The 19,383-nt window shown below is 36.5% G+C and overlaps 1 protein-coding gene across 1 annotated transcript; it reads left to right on the top strand.

Annotated features, from left to right (window-relative positions):
- Positions 1–82: 82 nt before the first annotated feature.
- On the top strand, positions 83–19,200 carry LOC103454361 (DNA-directed RNA polymerase I subunit 1). Its single transcript, XM_029090480.2, has 21 exons — positions 83–241; positions 402–577; positions 1,107–1,266; positions 1,417–1,689; positions 4,365–4,562; positions 4,731–4,901; positions 5,480–5,642; positions 8,465–8,655; positions 8,734–8,997; positions 9,649–9,737; positions 9,854–10,001; positions 10,131–10,349; positions 10,571–10,978; positions 11,102–11,246; positions 11,994–12,205; positions 13,746–13,948; positions 14,810–15,008; positions 15,121–15,383; positions 15,852–15,992; positions 17,236–18,049; positions 18,326–19,200. The coding sequence occupies exons 1-21, from the start codon at positions 227–229 to the stop codon at positions 18,920–18,922; spliced, it is 5,049 nt and encodes a 1,682-aa protein (XP_028946313.1). The 5' UTR covers positions 83–226; the 3' UTR covers positions 18,923–19,200.
- Positions 19,201–19,383: the final 183 nt, after the last annotated feature.

Here is a 19,383-nt window from a genome sequence, read left to right as displayed (position 1 = left end):
TCTATGTCCATCTAAACCGGACCGTGTCCTTCTATGTCCATCTAAACCGGACCGTGCACACCCTAACAGGGGTCCGGTCCAGCAAAAGAAAAGGAAAAAACCCCTAATCAGAAAGGAAAGTAGGAAACGGCAAAACCCTCCCTTAAACCCTCTCTTTCTCTCTCTCTAAAATCAAACGTTCCTCTCTCCTCTTCTTCCTCTGCCGCCCACTTTCGCCGCAGTCGCCATGGCTTCCTCAGAGGTATCTCCCTCTCTCCTCTCTTTTTCTCTCTAGAATATATGTCTGTATACGAATTGTATTCGATTTTTAATTTGTGGGTCGTGGAGTTTTTGCGTTGAGTCGATTGGGAAAGTCTAATTCTTTCGTAAATTTATCTGAAAAATCCGAGCTTTAATTGCAGGTTCCGACGGCGTCCACTGAGGCGATTAAGTTTGCTTTCTTAACTGACGAGGAGGTGCGACAGCACAGCTTTCTGAGGGTTACCGACCCATCTCTCCTTACTCAATTAGGAAACCCCGTGGCCGGTGGGCTATATGATAAGGCACTCGGCCCAATTGATGACAAACCTGGCGAAAGGTACCCCCAATTTTCATGCCATTCTTAGCATTATTTTCGTATTCGTTTTGTTAGCTTCATTGTTTGGATTATACTGTGCAAACATGTAATTCAAATGGGAGTGTGTTTTATCTTGTAGTTTTATTTTTGGCCAAGTATATAAAGAGGGAATGAGGAACGGAGACGGATGAAAGGACGCGGTAGGAGGAATGGGGGGAGAAATGAAGGAGGTTATATGAAAATAAAAACTTGAAAGTGAAAACAACATAAAATTGTTTTCAGTTTTTGGTTTTTGGTTTTCATTTTGCGTGTCACTCCATAAACATCCCTTTAACAATTCTTCCACCGTCATTCATTCACCCTTTTTCATTCCTCATTTATCCCATATACTTTTCCGGTGTCACTGTACAAAATCTAAAAGCTAAAAGCCAAAATAGTTATCAAGCAGGCCTTAAATGGTTGATTTTTGTTGGTGAAGTTGTCATAGTTAAAAGAGTTCCTGATGTTTTGACTTACAGTTGATTGATTTAGCTCTTCATTTTTTATGCAGTTGCGGAACATGTGGTGAGAAGTCGCGTAATTGCCCGGGTCATTGTGGTCATATTGACCTTGCGTTGCCAGTTTATAATCCCTTGCTGTTCAATACTCTTTTCAAACTTCTACAAAGAACGTGTTTCTTCTGCTACCATTTTCGGACAGACCAAACACATGTAACTGAACTTTGATGAAAATAAATTAGTTTCTTGAGGCTATAGTCTTTTGTGCCGTTCCGTAATTTTATTGCATTCTGAAGTTTATATTGTGACCATTTCCACCCTAATTTATACCATTCTCTTCTGTAATGTTTTTGGTTGATTAAGGTTGAGAAAGCTGTTTCCCAATTAAAACTCATAATGGAAGGTGACGTCGTTGGGGCTAAAATGTTGGATTCTGACTCACCTAGTGAATACTTAGACAACGAGGGAGATAGTCACAGTGACAAGCATGCAAAGCAGCAAGGATGGACTTCTCTTCAGTTTACGGAGCTAATGTCTGTTTTTGATAAGGCTTTGCCGAAACAAGGGAAGGACTGCAACAATTGCAAGGCGAAGAATCCCAAAATCATCAAACCTACTTTTGGATGGTTTCAAATGGTATGATCTTCCATGCTTTGTGCTTGAAGCTGCTATAGGAGATATGTATAATCTGTTAGTATCTGCTTAAATAGTTTTTAAAGGAGAAGCATGCTTTTTTTTTTTTTTTATCAATTTTTAAGATTATGGTGGAAAAGCGGTATATGAATAATTTACTTATAATTTTTGTTTGCGAGTCTTATCAGTCATTTTTCCAAATTTTGATGATTGCCTTATGAACTTTTCTCAACACACAAAATTGTCAACACTGACGGAGTGGAAAGTGGAACAAAAACTTTGGCTTATAGTAAATTATGCTCTTGGTCTACCCTATTCAACATAAGATAAACTTCTTTCAACTAAGTCTATGCTGATTTGTGGAGACAGATCTATTTTTTTCCACAATGTTTGCAAATTTAGGTTTATAGTCTTATCCATAGGCATCAATGTCCTTGGAAATATATCTCTTAGGTTATTGTTCATTTTTTCAGCTGTTTTGTGGTTGGGAAGGGTTTTGGAAGATGTTTGGTATGGTGAATGATATTTGCGTTCTTTTCCTTACTCATTATCTATAATTCTAGTATTTTCCCTTACTCCTTTGCTCCCTTATCTCTTAATATAGGTAGAATTTGAACAGCAGGGGATTTCCAGATCTCGGCTTGGGTAGTTTTGGATTAATAATGTATTGCTGAATCTAGTTAGGCTCATCAAACATGTATTCGTGCTTTTAGAGTTTCCTTGTTTCTTTTATTTTCTTGTAATTCACATTTTCGGCTCACTTGGTGTTAGAAAAGATATTTGCCCTTATGACTCATCTTCTTTTATAGGGTCTATCCGGGGATACTAAGCCTGGGATAAGTTTAATCTATGTCAATTTCTTTGTAGTGGGCAGTTAAAGCTAATCTAGGTGGCTTGGTTTCAAGCCCTCTAAGAGGATTTAGGGTTGGTGTACTTTCTAAACTGAAGATATTTGTAGGTTTGGCAATTCCTTGAAGGTTTCTTAACCAAAATATGATTAGGAAGTTTGGTGTCCCTTAAAACTCTAGATTTTTGTATATTTGGCAATCCATTAGAACAATAATACTTACGAGATACTCCAGCCAGGAAACCACGCACCTTCCTCTCATCATCCATGTTTTATTTGATGCTGATGGTTATAGATGGTTTATTTATTTGGTTTTTTTTTGCATTGCCTTTTCAGTTCTTAAAATTTTGCTAAGGTTGCTGTGAGGCGTGCAACTCTTTGGACTACTGTTTTGCCTCAAATTTATATTCTTTGTTGGTTGATGTTTTTATGGGAGTTGCTGCCGCTATGATGGAGATGTACTGTTTTGTTTGTTTGGATGACAATAATAGTAGAATTGTTCAAGATAAGGTGGAGGAAGTGAGTTTTCTATGGAAAGAGTAGATATTTTGGCGTCTTTATGGGTTCAACACCAGAGTCTTTTGATATTCCCTTTAATTTCACTTATCTTTTGCTGGAGGGATGCAGTTGTAATAATTTGTTATAGTTTTCTAGTTTTTATGTTTAACCAGAGATGCATTGATTTCATGTGTTTTTCATTCTATTTGAAAAAAAGTTTGTGTTTCCTATACAAATAAGTCACTAGTATATATCTTAAAACAAAGGGAGAAAGGTACACTTGCACTAGAAATGTCATATCACTAGTATCTTGCCCATTATTGTTACCACATGTGGCATGGGATTGATGGGGTGACGGTAGAGGGCCCTGACGTCCTAAGTTAAAATTTTCATGTAATAAAAATAAAATGTAAAAAAGAAGAACAAAAGGTGTGGAAAGAGAAAGGGACCTTTCAGTGTATGAAAGCAATTCTGTGTTTTGACTGTTCTCTTGTTCTTGGTTCTTAGGTTCTATTGTTGTTTTATGCTCCATTGTCCAGTTGTGTATGCTTTATGGACAAGGCTGTTTAGGGAGACAAGGTTAAGCTGGGGAATCCCTGAATCTTGTGCTCCATTACTTTGGAGAAGCCTATGTCTTTTGGAGAAAGGAAAGGGGGCTTGGTGCTAGGTCAGTGAGATGTACTGAAATTGCTTTGGGTTGTTTGGATGGAGTGAAATAGGAGATTTCTTAAAGGCCTAAGTTGGAAGATGTGGATTTTTAATGGGAGTGTATTTTTAGGATTCTTCACAGGCTTCAGTTTCTTTAAATATTGAGGACTGGTGCTATTTATTTATTCTAATAGGGATGCTGTTGTTAATTAGTTTTGTCCTTTTGTTTTGTTTCTGTTGGGTTTTGTTTTGTTGTTTCTTTAGCTGGGTCTGGGGTGCACCCTCCCCCCTCTGTTGTACGTTCTCTCTCTTTTTAATGAATTTTGACTTTTTATAAAAAAAAGAAAAAGAAAACAAGATTGTATTGTTATTATGCTTCTTGTTTATTTTCCTTTGTTTTCTTTTCATCAGTTACAAACACATTTTTATTGGCTTCTTGTGTGGCGTAAAATATAGACTTCTTGATTTGATTATAATGTTCTTCTCTGTCAGGTATTGAGTACTTTTTAGTTATCCTTTGCTATATATATATATTGAACTAAGATGATATCTACCAAATTACCAATCTATTTATCTCTGTCTTTAAACACATGGATGGGCCTATAATATATAGTATAATTTACACGTTTCTCAGCCTTATATTGTATTTATAACTAGCTTTCCCCTTTATGTGTTGGTGATTTAGAGTGGCGCTGAAAATGCGAGAGAAAATGTTATCAGAGGGTGCAACCTGGTGGGACCCCTAACTGGTCAAGATGAAGGGGATGAGAATGAAAATGTTGACAATAATGATATGGAAAAGCACAATGGAGAAGGAAGCAAAGTGCCAAGTGAGTTCCTTAATCAGACAACTTCCTTGTCGGGAGATCTATTACCAAAACAGGTATTTTCCATGCCAGTGTTGGCATGACAATAACATTATGATATGATATATGAGTGAGGTTAACCTATAATTGCTGTCATTGATCAAAGTCTATGCTATGTGGACATTCAAAATAAAACTTAATTCTTATTAGGAAGGAAGAGCTTTACAATCGCTCATTTCTTTCAGGTTCAAGACATCATAAAGCTTTTGTGGGAAAATGAAGCTGAGTTCTGCTCTTTTATTGGTGATATCCAATGCCATGGAATTGGAAGAAAAGCAGGTCACTCTATGTTTTTCTTAGAGACTGTACTTGTGCCACCAATCAAATTTCGTCCTCCTTCCAAGGGTGGTGATTCTGTACGTATATTTTACTTTAGGGACTCTCTCACTCTTTCTAAACTTATTTGTTTCATTAAAACTATATCCCACATTGGGAAATGGAAGTCTTGCTTAAGACTTAAAAGATCTTTGGGCCTCTCCACGCTTTGACAATTGGTTTCGAGTTAATCTTTGTGATTGAAGGGTCCTTCGGTAATTGGACAGTAGTCCAGTTGAAGAGGCAGTTTTGTGGGTTTGATTTAATAGACCTACCAATCTTAAGCTCAAAATTGATTTGCTCTTAAGAACAACTTTGCTGAATTTTTTACCTTTATTTTAAGTTGTTTTTTTTCCTTCAACCCTCCTCTGGCTTTCTTGGTTCATGCGCCACGTGCTATATTGTCATTGTGCATTTTATGGAACCTTTTCTTAGGAAAGCGTCTTCTTTTCTTTCTAAGTTGAAAATAATAGAATTATGGAACTCCTTTAGAGAAAATAGTACTCTTGTCCACACAAAAAAAAATAGAGAAAGTAGTACTGCAAGTCTGTAATACAATGATTTATGTCCCACCTCCTTCTCTGAATTCTATCTGTTTGGTCATGTTTTCACATTTTAGGTGATGGAGCATCCTCAAACCGTTTTATTAAGTAAGGTGGTGCAGGCAAATAATTCTTTGCAAGAGTCTGTTGTTACCAAGTCCGACCCCTCAAAGACAATTCGGCAGTGGAGGGATCTTCAAGAGTACATAAATGTGATGTACAATAGCAAAACTGCTACTGGTGAGTGAATGTGTATTTCAAGTTCTCTGTTAAGTGTTTTAATATTTAGTTCTAGAGTTTCCTATTTCTTTTGTTTATATAAATTCATTGCTTTCTGTTTGTTTTATTTTCATGTTCCAACTTATATTTTCATCTTGGTTAAATTACATAATACTACCTCAACTTTGTGTCTCATAATAATCTCATACCTCATCTTTTAAACATTTCAATGTCATACATCAACTTACTAATTCGTTGCAAAGTTATACCTCCGTCAATTTTTCTATTAAATGTTGTTGTGGCAAGCATGAGGTCCACCCCTTACCCAATTGGATTACAAAATTAATTTAATATTGATAATTAAGAAAATTTAATTATTTAAAAATGTAAAAAATCATAAAATTCAATTGAAAAAATACAATTGGTATTGGTACGGGATTCATCGTTTTTTTTTCTTCTTCACCATTTTTCTTTTTTTGGTCGAATTCTTCACCATCTTCTTCTCTGCTTGTTCTGGTACATGGAATGGAGAATTAAATTAGGGATTGGCTTATGGCTCAAACGGATGCTGTATATTAAATAGGAGAGCCATGGATGGGGGATCTACGAGGGTTCAAGGTTGGTCGGTTAACACCTTGGATTTTTGGAAGATGGCTGGGGAGAGCCATGGATGACCCCTTGGTTTTCTGGGCAGCGGGCATGTGCAAACCCGGTGCTCGACGAAATGCGGCAACCAATGTCGGCAGTACTGCGTGAGGGTTAAAGAACAGATAAGAAAAAACAGACGCAAAAACTCAAGCCTTTCTGTGTTGTGCGATTCGTCCCTTGCCGACTATTTTAAATCTTCAATTCTTGGGCATGTTCCGTTGTTCGTCCGCTTCAATTTCTGGTACTTTCATGTCTGCTCTCTAGCCTCTAGGGATTTAGGATTTGAAAGATTTTATGGATTTAGAGATTATGGGTTTATGGATTCAAATTTAAATTTTAGGGACTCAGATTCCTCGAGTCCTCCGCCTCCCTTAGTCGCGCTTGTAGTGCCATCTCCCTATTTTCCGGCGAGATGATCTGCAGTCACCTATGATCTATAAGTTGTCCATGACGACTAGTATTCTGGCAACGAGACAATGAGATGATGTTTGATGGAAGTGAGGATCGAGATTTGGAGTGGATGAGGGGGTTTTTTATTTCTGGAATTTGGGTTAGGGTTCTCGAGAGGTGGAGTTCCAGGTGGTGATCTTCTTGGATGCGTCAGACATGGCTTTGTTTCTCTGCAAGTGAGAAACAAAGCTAGCTGGTGTGCTGAGGTTTGGCCATGGCTGCCATTTTTGCAAGTGAGAGTAGCGAGAGAGGGAGGGAGACAAGTGAGAGGAGAGGGAGTGATGGAGGAAGAGAGGATTTTATTTAATTGTTAAATAAAAAAAAAATTTATTAATTATTATTTGATTTTTTATTTTAGTTGGGAAAGGTGGAGTTCCAGGTGGTGATCTTCTTGGATGCGTCAGACATGGCTTTGTTTCTCTGCAAGTGAGAAACAAAGCTAGCTGGTGTGCTGAGGTTTGGCCATGGCTGCCATTTTTGCAAGTGAGAGTAGCGAGAGAGGGAGGGAGACAAGTGAGAGGAGAGGGAGTGATGGAGGAAGAGAGGATTTTATTTAATTGTTAAATAAAAAAAAAAATTTATTAATTATTATTTGATTTTTTATTTTAGTTGGGAAAGGGTTGGGCACCGCTCCTGTCACGTCATCATTTCATGACTCAATTGACAGAAAATTTAACGGAGGTCTAACATTGCACGAATTCATAAGTTGAGGTATGACATTGTAATGTTTAAAACATGAGATATGAAATTGTGGTTCGACCTATAGTTGAGTTAGTTTTGTGTAATTTACCCTTTCATCTTTTGGTGGTGCAACATAGAGTAGAAGTGTAAAAACAGAACCATAGGCAGATACTGGAAAACGGTATGATACGGATAACCAAAAAAAGAAAAATATTTATGGTGTGAAAAGTTATGACAAAGATTGATTCAATTCCCCATTCACGAGGAACAAATAGAAATAGTGTGAGGAAAGAGTGAAATGAAATCAAAAGAAAAACGAGGAGGAGGAGAAGAGAGAAATTTAAGGCATCTTGCACTAGTATGATAATTTCAATCATACCAAGATGATATCATATATGGATGCTAAGTGTCAAGTGCGTGATTGATGTGGCTCAACAAGGCTATGTGTGGCCCCTGATTTTCACACTTTTGATGGTTCTTGATTTTTTAGAATGCGAGTGGTGATGAATTGAATTATCTGTGGGAAAATTAGGGGTCAAAGATGGGTTATGGTGGTAGTTACGAGGTTGTTGAGGATGGTAGTGAGTAGGATTGTTGTTTTAAGTAGGATAACCTCCCTTGAGTTCTTGTCCATTGTGTCAATATGTTTTATATTAAGGGCTTGACATAGTGGGTCCTACTGTTGATATCCTATCTAATGAGTCCAGTCCTTATTAGATTGCTTCTGACATATGACAACCACCAGCCCAAATGGGTAACCGATTAGTCAAGGCCAAAAAGTGATCCAAGCAAATCTCTCCAATGCAGCCAGAAATTATCAAAAGCCAAAGCGCTGGTGAGGGCTGCAAATCCCATGTATATCTCACTGACTTTGCCTTTTGGCATTCATACCAATGGAAATGGGACCCACCACCTGTTATGCAGGACAATTGAAAATGACCACTTGGTTTACAAGATGATAGAAATTTCCTTTTTTACACTATATTGGATTAATTAGTTCATGATCTTTCAAATTATTCCCTGTCTGTAGCAGTTAAGTAGTGACCTTTTGAACTTCTATTTAGGTAAAGGTCAAAAAGATGCAGATCCTGGAATATGTCAGTTGCTTGAGAAGAAGGAAGGCCTGTTCCGGCAGAAAATGATGGGCAAACGGGTTAATTATGCGTGTCGGTCTGTCATATCCCCAGATCCCTATTTAGCTGTTAATGAGATTGGAATTCCTCCGTATTTTGCAACGAGATTAACATATCCTGAGGTAAGGTTTACTATTGGCTTTGTAGCTTCGGACGAGCATCAATGTTTTCTTCTTAAATTGATGTTGAAATTACTGCAGAGAGTTACTCCGTGGAATGTTGACAAGTTGAGGAATGCAATTGTCAACGGTCCTGAAATCCATCCTGGAGCTACACAGTATGTGGATAAGTCCTCTGTGAAGATGTTGAGACAAAACCGGAGAGAACGCATTTCAACAGCAAGAAAATTACCTTCTTCAAAAGGGCTTGCTACACAACACGGAAAAGGATCTGATAATAGCTATGAAAACAAAGTTGTTTTTCGTCACTTGCGAGATGGGGACATTGTGCTTGTCAATCGACAGGTATTGCTTCATTGACTTTCGTATGTATAATGTCCTATGCATATATTTGTGATGAGGAGTTTTATATCCAGGCTGATTATAAGCATTATGGTATGAAGCAGTTGGTATTGTGCTACCATATAAGTGGATAAATTGCTTACATTGTTTGTCTTCCTTTTACATATAAAGGAAAGAAATTTTGTATTTGCCCAAAAGAGCATTATCTAATAGTTAAATGTTTGTTCATTTTCAATAAGTGGTCACATTGGGGCTTTATGTATAAATGTTTGTCTTCCTTCACTGAAGCTAAACGCTTATGGTGCTAGGCTTTATACGAAAATAATGAGATTGGCATTAAATAAATAATTAAGGTATTATGTTAGATAATATATTGTTGCACCTATTTATAAGATAAATTCTACAATTGCACAATGCAACATGCACGGTGAATAGTTATATAGATTCAAATATTTGTATGTATTCATAGATTAAACATAACAAATTGATGTGGTATAGACTATAGTTTCTTAACCTTTACATCAAAAGTTTGTTAGGTTAACTTTTCTTTTCTTCTAAAATATATTGTTTATGTAATGTAAATTCTGGATTATAATTTGATTAATCATTAGTTTTGTGGTTGAGTGCTTAGTTGGTTTCTGTTTCATATTGCAGCCTACACTTCACAAACCCAGTATAATGGCGCATGTAGTTCGTGTATTGAAGGGGGAGAAAACAATTCGCATGCACTATGCAAATTGCAGGTTGATATTTCAAACACATGCATCCATATAATAGTTGTTTACATATTCACTACCTGAAATTTGTTTTTGGCGTCTATAATCTATTGGCAAGTTTTGATATAATGTCGTGGTTTCAGTACGTACAATGCTGATTTTGATGGTGATGAAATGAATGTTCATTTTCCACAAGATGAAATTTCTCGAGCAGAAGCTTACAATATCGTAAATGCAAATAACCAGTATGTAAAGCCTACCAGCGGTGATCCAATTAGAGCCTTGATTCAGGTATTGAAAAACTATTGTGGTAATTGATATGCAACTTTAAGAAAATATTTAAGTACTTGTTATATCTTGAGCAGTTGCACCAACGCATCTTTAAATAATTGTTTATGGTTTATTCTTTTGAAAATTCAGGACCATGTCATAAGTGCTGTCCTCCTTACAAAGAAGGATACCTTTTTGCGCTGGGAGGAATTTAATCAGCTTCTTTATAGTTCATGTGTTTCAGCCCGTCGGTCAGATGCTTTGTCTGGAAAACCAGATCAAAAGGTTTTCATGTGTAACATTGAAGGCACAATGCAGCCCCTTCTTCCTGCTATTTGGAAACCAGAGCGTCTTTGGACTGGAAAACAGGTTATTTTAAATTTACTCAGCAAATTTGTAGCAGAAAAGTCAAAATGTGACTTCCACTGAAATCTGAATTTTAGATTTTTGAATGCATAACTTTTTGTGATGTCCTTGGGTTGTTAAATGTATACCTGTGTTCTCCTTTTTGTTTCATTTATTGTATGTTAATAGTACTGTTGTGATGTTCCTGGACTTTGATTTTAAAACTCAATCTCTCTTCTTTCCAGGTCATCACTGCCTTGCTAAATCATATTACTAGGGGTTCTCCGCCAGTTACTGTAGAAAAGGATGCAAAAATCCCACGTGGTTTTTTTAACTGTAATCTTGAAGAAGAGAAATTTGATGAAGAGGAACTACAGAAAAAGAAGAAACGAAGCAAAGGAAAACAAGCTGATGAATGTGGATCACAGGAGAAGAAACCAGACAAAAAAGTAGATAACGATAAATCAAAGGACACGGGGGTTGTAGATGAGAACAGTTTATTAATCTATAAAAACAATTTGGTGCGCGGTGTGATTGACAAGGCTCAGTTTGGTGATTATGGTTTGGTCCATACAGTGCAGGAGCTCTATGGCTCAGATGCTGCAGGAATATTGCTTTCTGTATTGAGTCGTTTATTTACTGTTTATTTGCAGGTTAGTTGGGTTCAATATTTGTTTTGCTGTTATGTAGTTAATTTTATTTCATGTTAACCCTTAATTTATTTTCTCTAGCAAGTAGCAACTATATAAGCTTGCATTATGTTGTGTATGGTTCAGATGCATGGGTTCACATGTGGTGTTGATGATCTTCTGGTGATGCCCAGCAAAGACACAAAAATGAAGGAACAACTTGAAAGTTGTGAAGAGATTGGTGAAAAAGTTTTCCGTGATTTTATTGAGGTCGAAGATGATAAAAGAAAAGGTATGCCATTGTTCTGTAGCAAACATTTCTGTCAAAAACATATATAGGTTGATGATTGTGAGGTCATTGTACAATGTGAGAGATCTAGGCTCACTTGACATATGCTTCCATTCTCTGCCTTCTCAGAATGTTCTGATATTTTTCATTCCTCCAAGTTCATCACTTTTCTAATCCGATTTTACCTTTAACGGTCAACACAGTAGAAGGTTTCTTGTTGATCTCATGCACGCATAGAACATGTGTTTCCTGAAAATAACAACCATTTCTGGAATTCTTAAGGTTTCGTAATTTCTTTGACACCGAAGTCCAAGCTATCTCATTCTTAAAACAGAATCAGTCAAACTGAGCCAACTTACCCATCTCTATAGCCCCATAGTCAAGACTAAGCCCATATTCGAACTGCAGATACATATGTTATTGTTGTACCTAATATATATAGTATCTTCGCTTTCAGCTTCAGTTAAAACATGGGAGATCGGAGTATTTAATCTGATTTTTCTTATGAAAAATGGTAGCGGTACTAATAGTTACTAGGGTAGCTTCAATTCGAATAATTTAAAATGCCATTCAATATCAAATTATCGTCTATTCGGACGAGCATTTCAATCTGAAGAAAAACTTTGTTGAAATGAAGATCTATAATTTCTGATCAGTCTTTCTTTTTAAGTTTTTACACCTTGTGTTTTCCCCCACTATTCTCAGTTCATTTGTTTTAACGGATGCATGATATCTTGATGAAATTTGCAGATCTAGTGGCACTGCAATTGAACATTGAAAAATTTATACGGAGTAATGGAGAATCTGCCTTGGCAGCCTTGGATAGGAGAATGATTAGTCAGCTTAATAACAAGACCTCCAACTCTGACGTCTTCAAACAATTATTGTTGAAAGGGTTATCAAAACCGTCCGTTAAGAATTGTATCTATCTTATGACCACATCTGGGGCTAAAGGTAGTGTGGTAAGTTTCTAGTGCTAACTTCATACTTTATTCTTTTTATGAGTAACGTGCTGCATGATAGTGCAGTATTAGAATACTAAAGAGTAAGTTATGTTTTTGACAGTACTATAATTAGGTGTATCTAGGTGGCATGACAGAATGCACTAAGACATTTATTTGATAAACGTACCTTAACGATTTTTCAAGTTACTAGTATGAAAATGCAAGGGATGTATTCCATGTCATAGTTAATCAATATCTTAATAAATCTTTTACATATTGAGTCACGTTCATAAAAACTATTTAACCATTTAAGGATGATATATAGACAGTCCTGCTCTCCTAAGGTCCTCATTTTGAGGACTTGTGAGGACTACATGCATATTAGGCACAAGATTATATTAGTTTACATCCAAATGCTTAAAATATTTGACAACGTAATCAAAACCAACTTAAAATTCACGAACCATAAGAAAGCTCATTTTCTTGTTTTGCTTTATTAAGTTGTCAAAAATTTTAAGCCTTTGGATCTAAACTAATACAGTCTTGTGGCTAATATGCATTTGGTCCTCACAGGTCCTCAAAATCAAGACCTTAGGAGAGCAGGACTCAATATATTGAACTTTAAATTGCGTTTCTCACTTGAAAAATTTTAATGTTTTTTTCCCTCCTTACAAGATGTGCTTCCTGATAAGAAATAAGCATCACCTGATAAAGTAGATAACGTTTGTAGGTTGTGTATAATATGTTAATATATGCATATATGCATTAATTCCAAGTGATTTTTTTCCACGTTTCCTTTTTTTTCCTGTATATATCCTGATCATAAGTTAATGGTTTTTATTATAGTTTCTATAAAATATTATTTAATATTTTATTTTCAACATCATGTGCAAAGCAATGTAAAATGTTAATAATATGCTAGATATATATGATAGCTATGAAGCATGAATAAAGAAAGGTATGGCGTACTCAATATTGATAAGATGATAATTCACATGGGTATGCATTGGACACTACAAATTGATATCTGATTTACTTTTTGGAAAGTTTGACCTGGATTCTTACTTGATTTGCATAGGATACAGAAGGGGTTGTTCTGTAAAATTTTTTACGAAAAAGGGTTCAGCTCAGGGTGCTTTTAAAGATTTTTTTGAATTTTTTTTCTTTGTTAAATGATGTTTGGGTGGTTTTAAAACGTCAAGGAGTAACTTGAAGGCAAACAAAAAATGATAAAGAGAAACGGAAAAAAGAAAGAATATGTTCTATATATAATATTGTATTTTGTATGATATAAATATATAGTTATATATTATTATTGCTTTGATTCTTGCGGTACTCGTATCTTAGTTTTTGGATAGTTGTAGTTCCCTGTCCCATCGTATTATGTAAGCCATTTCAGAGCAACATTGTATGGTAGTTATGGTCAAATTGAACTGCCTAATGTGTACTCATTACCATCTGTAAGCTATTAGTTGTAATTCTTCTGGTAGAATTATTCGAGAAACTTTATAAATTAATTTTGCACCTATGCATTTAATGTTTTTACCTTCTTGATTAGGCCAACCTCCAACAAATAACTTCGTATTTGGGTCAGCAAGAGCTAGAAGGCAAACGGGTGCCTCAAATGGTTTCTGGAAAGACCTTACCGTGCTTTCACCCATGGGATTGGTCATCTCGATCTGGAGGCTTTATTATTGATCGTTTTCTTACCGGTCTTCGGCCTCAGGAGTATTATTTTCATTGTATGGCTGGTCGTGAAGGGTAATTTAGATCTCTTTTCTCAACCCTTGTCTAGGTTATCTTTTGGAGAAATGATCATCCTTTCTGTTCATTTCCCTTTTACCTTTGTCGTACAAAAATATAAGATGCTGTTTCTTTGTTAATGGAAGTTAAAAGCTTTATGACACAGCATTTGTAACTGACGTGCAGTTGTCTTGAGTTATGACTGAATAGAAAGGTTTAAACTCTGGTTTTTGGTCATAGATGAGATCAAGCAGACGGATAATAATTTATTGAGTTATGACTGATAAACTCAATCTCTTTTTCCCATGGGGAAGTGGGAGAAAAGAAGGAAGCAACTATTGATTCCCCGTTTTTAAACTTTTCCTTCAGCCACTTGGTGCACGTATAATTTGATTTCTTCAAAAAAAGAAAATTGGGGATAATTATTTTGAGAATCCTAGTATCAAATTTTTTGTAGTCCAGACTGTCCATCAGGAGAAATTCAAACTCATTTTGATGCCATTGACTGGTAAATGGAAGCAATGTGACATTATTGCAAATTTTTATTGAAAATATTCTCTTACAAACCAGACATTTTCACTTGTATTGTGGAATTAGTTCATCCTCCATAATAGGATCACTTTGACTTATGCATGCATGGGGTGTTTCTGCGCGGTTGTGTGCAGTATATCAGGTAGGATGAGATAGCATCTGTAGAAAACATAGGTAGGTCACCACCGCCTCCTGCTTGAGGTTTAGGAGTACATTAGGTGGAGAGCAATTTTTTTCCCCTTTTCTACTTGGCAATCAATTAGAACCTAAGGTGTACTGTGTGCTTAGTAACCATTTGAATGATTGTTTTTCTTTCCCCTTTTTTAACTATGATGTTTATACTGCTAGGTTGGTTGATACAGCTGTCAAAACATCTCGTAGTGGGTACCTGCAAAGGTGCCTAATAAAAAATCTTGAGTGCCTAAAAGTTTGTTATGACCATACTGTCCGTGATGCTGACGGTTCCATTGTTCAATTTTATTATGGAGAAGATGGTGTTGATGTCCATTTGACAAGCTTCCTACAAAAATTTGACTCCCTGGCAGCTGTAAGAATTTGGTTCAATTATTTATTCAGCCGTAAATTCAATTATGCATAAGCTTCCGTACGGACTGTTTTTCAATTATTTATTTGCTATCTATTGACTATTTTTTTCTCAGAATAAAGAAATGTTCCAGAACAAATTCCATCGACAAATCGACAAATCTGATCCTTACATTTCTGAGCTGCCTTCAGCTCTCAAGTATAAAGCAGAGAAGTTCGTGCATGATTTGTCCTTGAAGGAGGAAAGTTATAACTTATTCAGCCAAGTGGATTTCTTGAAGTTAATGGAGCATAAATACCTCTCTAGTCTTGCTCAACCTGGAGAACCAGTTGGTGTTCTTGCTGCTCAGTCAGTAGGAGAACCTTCAACTCAGATGACGCAAGTTTTCTTCCATGTCATTTTGAATTCTGCTCATTGGTTCGGGGTTTATTATTCAAATGGCTACATAGTTTTGCTGTTCTGTTTCTAGAGTGAATGTTACTTACTCTATTTCCCCCTGAAACCTGTTGTGATGCCCCTAAAAGTCACTTTAGCTCACTTTACCCCTTTAGCTCACATTTTGCTTAAAACAATGCTGTTTGGAGCCTATTGGTAGTAGCTGCTTTTACATTAGCTAGGTTTCTGTTTCGACTTTTTATTTTGTCTCTTGATGTGCCAATCACTTCCTCTATAATCCTATTTTTCTCAGCAATAATCATTTATTTCAGAAAAGAAGACCAAATGTAAAAGTTTATCTGGTTTTTAGCCTTATGATACAATGAAATTAGTCTAGTTATGTGCTTTATTTATGAACCATGATTTTTTTTTTATTAATGTTGATATGTATCCTTTGCTTATTGTTTTCAGACTGAATACTTTCCATCTTGCTGGAAGAGGTGAAATGAATGTGACACTTGGAATCCCTCGTCTTCAAGAGATCTTGATGACAGCTGCAAATGAGATTAAGACTCCGGTTATGACATGTCCATTGCGAAAAAGGAGATCAAAGTGAGTCCTTAATTGGTTGTGGTGCACCACTTTTGCCTTTATTTATTTATTTATTTTTATAGTTTATTGTTAATGATAACTGAACATAGTGTACATTGATGTATTTTCTTGTACATCTTGAAGTAATATTTTCCAAAATTACGGATTACAACAAGAACAACAACAAAGTCTTGTCCCACTTAGTGGGGTCGGCTGTGTGAATCCTACAACGCCAAGTCTTGCGTTAGCTCCAAGTACTCCAATATTTTTCTTGAAGTCTCTTCCAAGTCTTCCTAGGTCTTCTTTTACCCCCTTTGCCCAGAGCATTTCTTATCGGAGCATACGTAGGTCTTCGTTTAACATGTCCAAACGGACCAAACCATCTTAACCTATTTTCTCTCATCTTACTTCAATTGATGCCACTCCTACTTTACCTTGGATATCCTCGTTCTCAATCCTGCCCTTTCTCATGTGCACACTCATCCGATGAAGCATCGTCTTTGCTACACTCATCTTTTGCACATTTTGATGCTTGACTCCCCAACATTCCGTGCGGTAAACCATTGCTGGTTGCCAACATAGAGAATTTTCCCTTGAGCTTTAGTGGCATACAATGGTCTTCCAACATTACGGATTGATTCTTATAAATTTCAAAGGGAGTGCCACAAGCTATGTAAAAATCTTATTTTCACCAAAAGCTCCAAGTCATAGTTAAAGTGAGGATAGGTTATGGGAAGGCTTCATTTTGTCTCAACTCCAATGCAACTTTTATTGCAAAGCTATCGTTGGTGATACGTAGTTATACTCATATATGCCAAACCTACTTTATTTTGCTTGAGTTGAATATTAAAATATGCATCTCATCTGTTGTTAGTAGTTCTATAAAAGTTCCTTGCACTTGAAAAACTCAAATTAACTTTTACTTTATAGACAATGGACCATTGGAAGAGGTTTCTGGGATAAAAATATAAGAAGGTAGTTGTCCTTGCAGGGAAAAGGATTGCCTCATCTATGATTAAGGAGGGGCCCGAAAATGGTGTTTATTGATGGTAGAAAGAAAAACCTTGTAGATTTGTTCTCGGTAGCAGAGCTTATGTATTTCTCAGTGTTTACTGTCACTAAACCCCGCTGAGATTGCGTTATCCAATTGTTGAACTTTAATTATTTTCATGTCCTCTTGTTTTTTGTCACTTGGAAACGTTTATAGACTTTGAACCACTCTGTTGTATTTATTGACTTTGAACCACTCTGTTGTTATGTGCAGGGAGGAAGCTCAGCATCTAGCTAATAAGTTGAAGAAGATCACTGTGGCAGACATAATAGAGAGTATGGAAGTTACGTTGTTGCCATTTGTCCTTCAGGGTCTTGAAACTTGCCGTATTTATAAACTTCAAATGAAACTCCACATACCTGAACATCTTCAAAACATCATTCAAGATATATCAGAAGATTGGGAGGAAATCCTAGAGGTTATGTTTGTTAGGGCGTTGGAAGATGCCATACAAAGTCATGTGCTCTTGCTTTCCAAAATTAGTGGTATAAAAAATGTCACTGATGCACCACAAAAGGCATCAAATGAGATGGATGAAAATATTTCTAAAAGCGGACATCAACATCAGGAAGAAGACGATGACAATGATGGTGCAGACGATGGTGAAGGGGCCGAGGATTTTGGTATGGATGCACAAAAGCGAAAGCTGCAAGCTTTTGATGAGATGGATTATGAAGATGGATGTGAAGATGAAGTGAGAGATGGAGATCTGACAGATGGAGATGAAGTCGAAAATGATGCAGATAATGATGAGGAGAATGATGTTGAAACTGGTAAGGATGGTGCAATTGAGGTTGTAGATGCTACTGATGAAATGCCTGCAAATCCTTTAGAAGAGGCTGGAGACCTACTTAAGACCAAGTCAAAGGAGAAAAAGAACAAATCAGGAGCCACAATTAAAAAGAAAAAGATCAGAGCTCAGTTAGTAAGAAAAGATACCGACAGGTCAATATTTGTGTCAGCGAAGGGGTTCCACTTTGAGGTCCATTTTAAATTTACCGATGAACCTCATATTTTGCTGGCTCAGGTACGTTCAGTTTTACTCTTCCACTTACTTTCATTAGAAAACTTGCGTACATAACACCCACAGCCGTCACCCCTTATTGCCATTAGCTAACGTTGGATTGTTCCATCAACTTAAACATTGCCCTAATAAAGTTATAGAAATGTTAAAAGAGCATGTACAAAAATGTCGTCAACTTATGAGTATAATTATTAGATGTGCCGTTCGGCGTACCTATTTATTTTGTTGTTATACCTTCACTTTCAGCCGTGTTGAAAACTGTTTGAATTTGTTATTTAGATTGCTCAGCAGACAGCCCAGAAGGTTTGTATGCAAAGATCTGGCAGTGTTGATGACTGTAAACAAATAACTTGTGACGAAAATCAAGTCCTCTTATACGGAAAGGATCCTGAGAATAAACAAAGTTATTCATCCAAGGAAAAAAAGGAGATGGCAGCTCTGCAGACCACTGGAGTGGATTTCCGTACATTTTGGAAATTGCAAGATGTTCTTGATGTCAGGTATTTATATTCCAACAACATACATGCCATGCTGAACACTTACGGAGTTGAAGCCGCCAGGGAAACTATCATCAGAGAAATTATGAACGTTTTCAAGTCTTACGGGATATCAGTCAACATTAGGCACCTTACGCTTATAGCTGACTACATGACTCACTCGGGTGGTTATCGACCGATGAATAGATTTGGAGGCATAGCAGAGTCGATATCTCCGTTTAATAAAATGTCTTTTGAGACAGCTTCTAAGTTCATTGTCGAAGCAGCATATCACGGGCAGACGGATGACTTGGAAACGCCATCCTCGAGGATCTGTCTTGGATTGCCAGTCAAGGTAGGCACTGGATGTTTTGATTTGATGCAGAAGATAGAGGTTTAGCGTACGGAGATCTGATCTGAGCTTGTTTCATATGAACACAATTTTGGTCGGTGCGCCTATCTTGGCATGTCATTACAGGGCTCGTTTGTTGTCTTATGTTTTGTTTTTTTTTCCAGAACGTACTGTCTGATATCTGTTTTTAGTGGACACAACAATCTTGGTGTTGTAGTTTTACTTTGGTTTCAATTTTGTCCTTGTAGTTTTAATTGCTTCGAACGAATCTCAACTTCTGTACTTAATTAGTTCCGAATTAGAATTTTCACTCAATTTTCTAAAAACTGCGGGTTGGAGTGTGAATAACAGCTCCTTTTAAAACTCATTAAAATTTTGGTAATTAGCTAAAATGATTCACTTTTGACATTTGAACGTATCGATCATATCAACGATACAATGATGATATAACGAGAATATGCTTAAAATGAATCATTTCAACAATCAAACGTCAAAATTTGACCCCTTCA

Source organism: Malus domestica, chromosome 12 (genome assembly GCF_042453785.1).
Source record: "Malus domestica chromosome 12, GDT2T_hap1".
Classification (NCBI taxonomy): Eukaryota; Viridiplantae; Streptophyta; class Magnoliopsida; order Rosales; family Rosaceae; genus Malus; species Malus domestica.
Note: the sequence above shows the minus strand (reverse complement) of the source record. Positions and strands in the feature narration are given on the sequence as shown.

Bases quoted from the DNA above. Each gene is read 5' to 3' on its own strand.
- LOC103454361 (XM_029090480.2), top strand. The intron at 13,949-14,809 runs GTAATTTAGATC...TTATACTGCTAG, and splicing joins TGTATGGCTGGTCGTGAAGG to GTTGGTTGATACAGCTGTCA. The intron at 15,009-15,120 runs GTAAGAATTTGG...TTTTTTTCTCAG, and splicing joins AATTTGACTCCCTGGCAGCT to AATAAAGAAATGTTCCAGAA.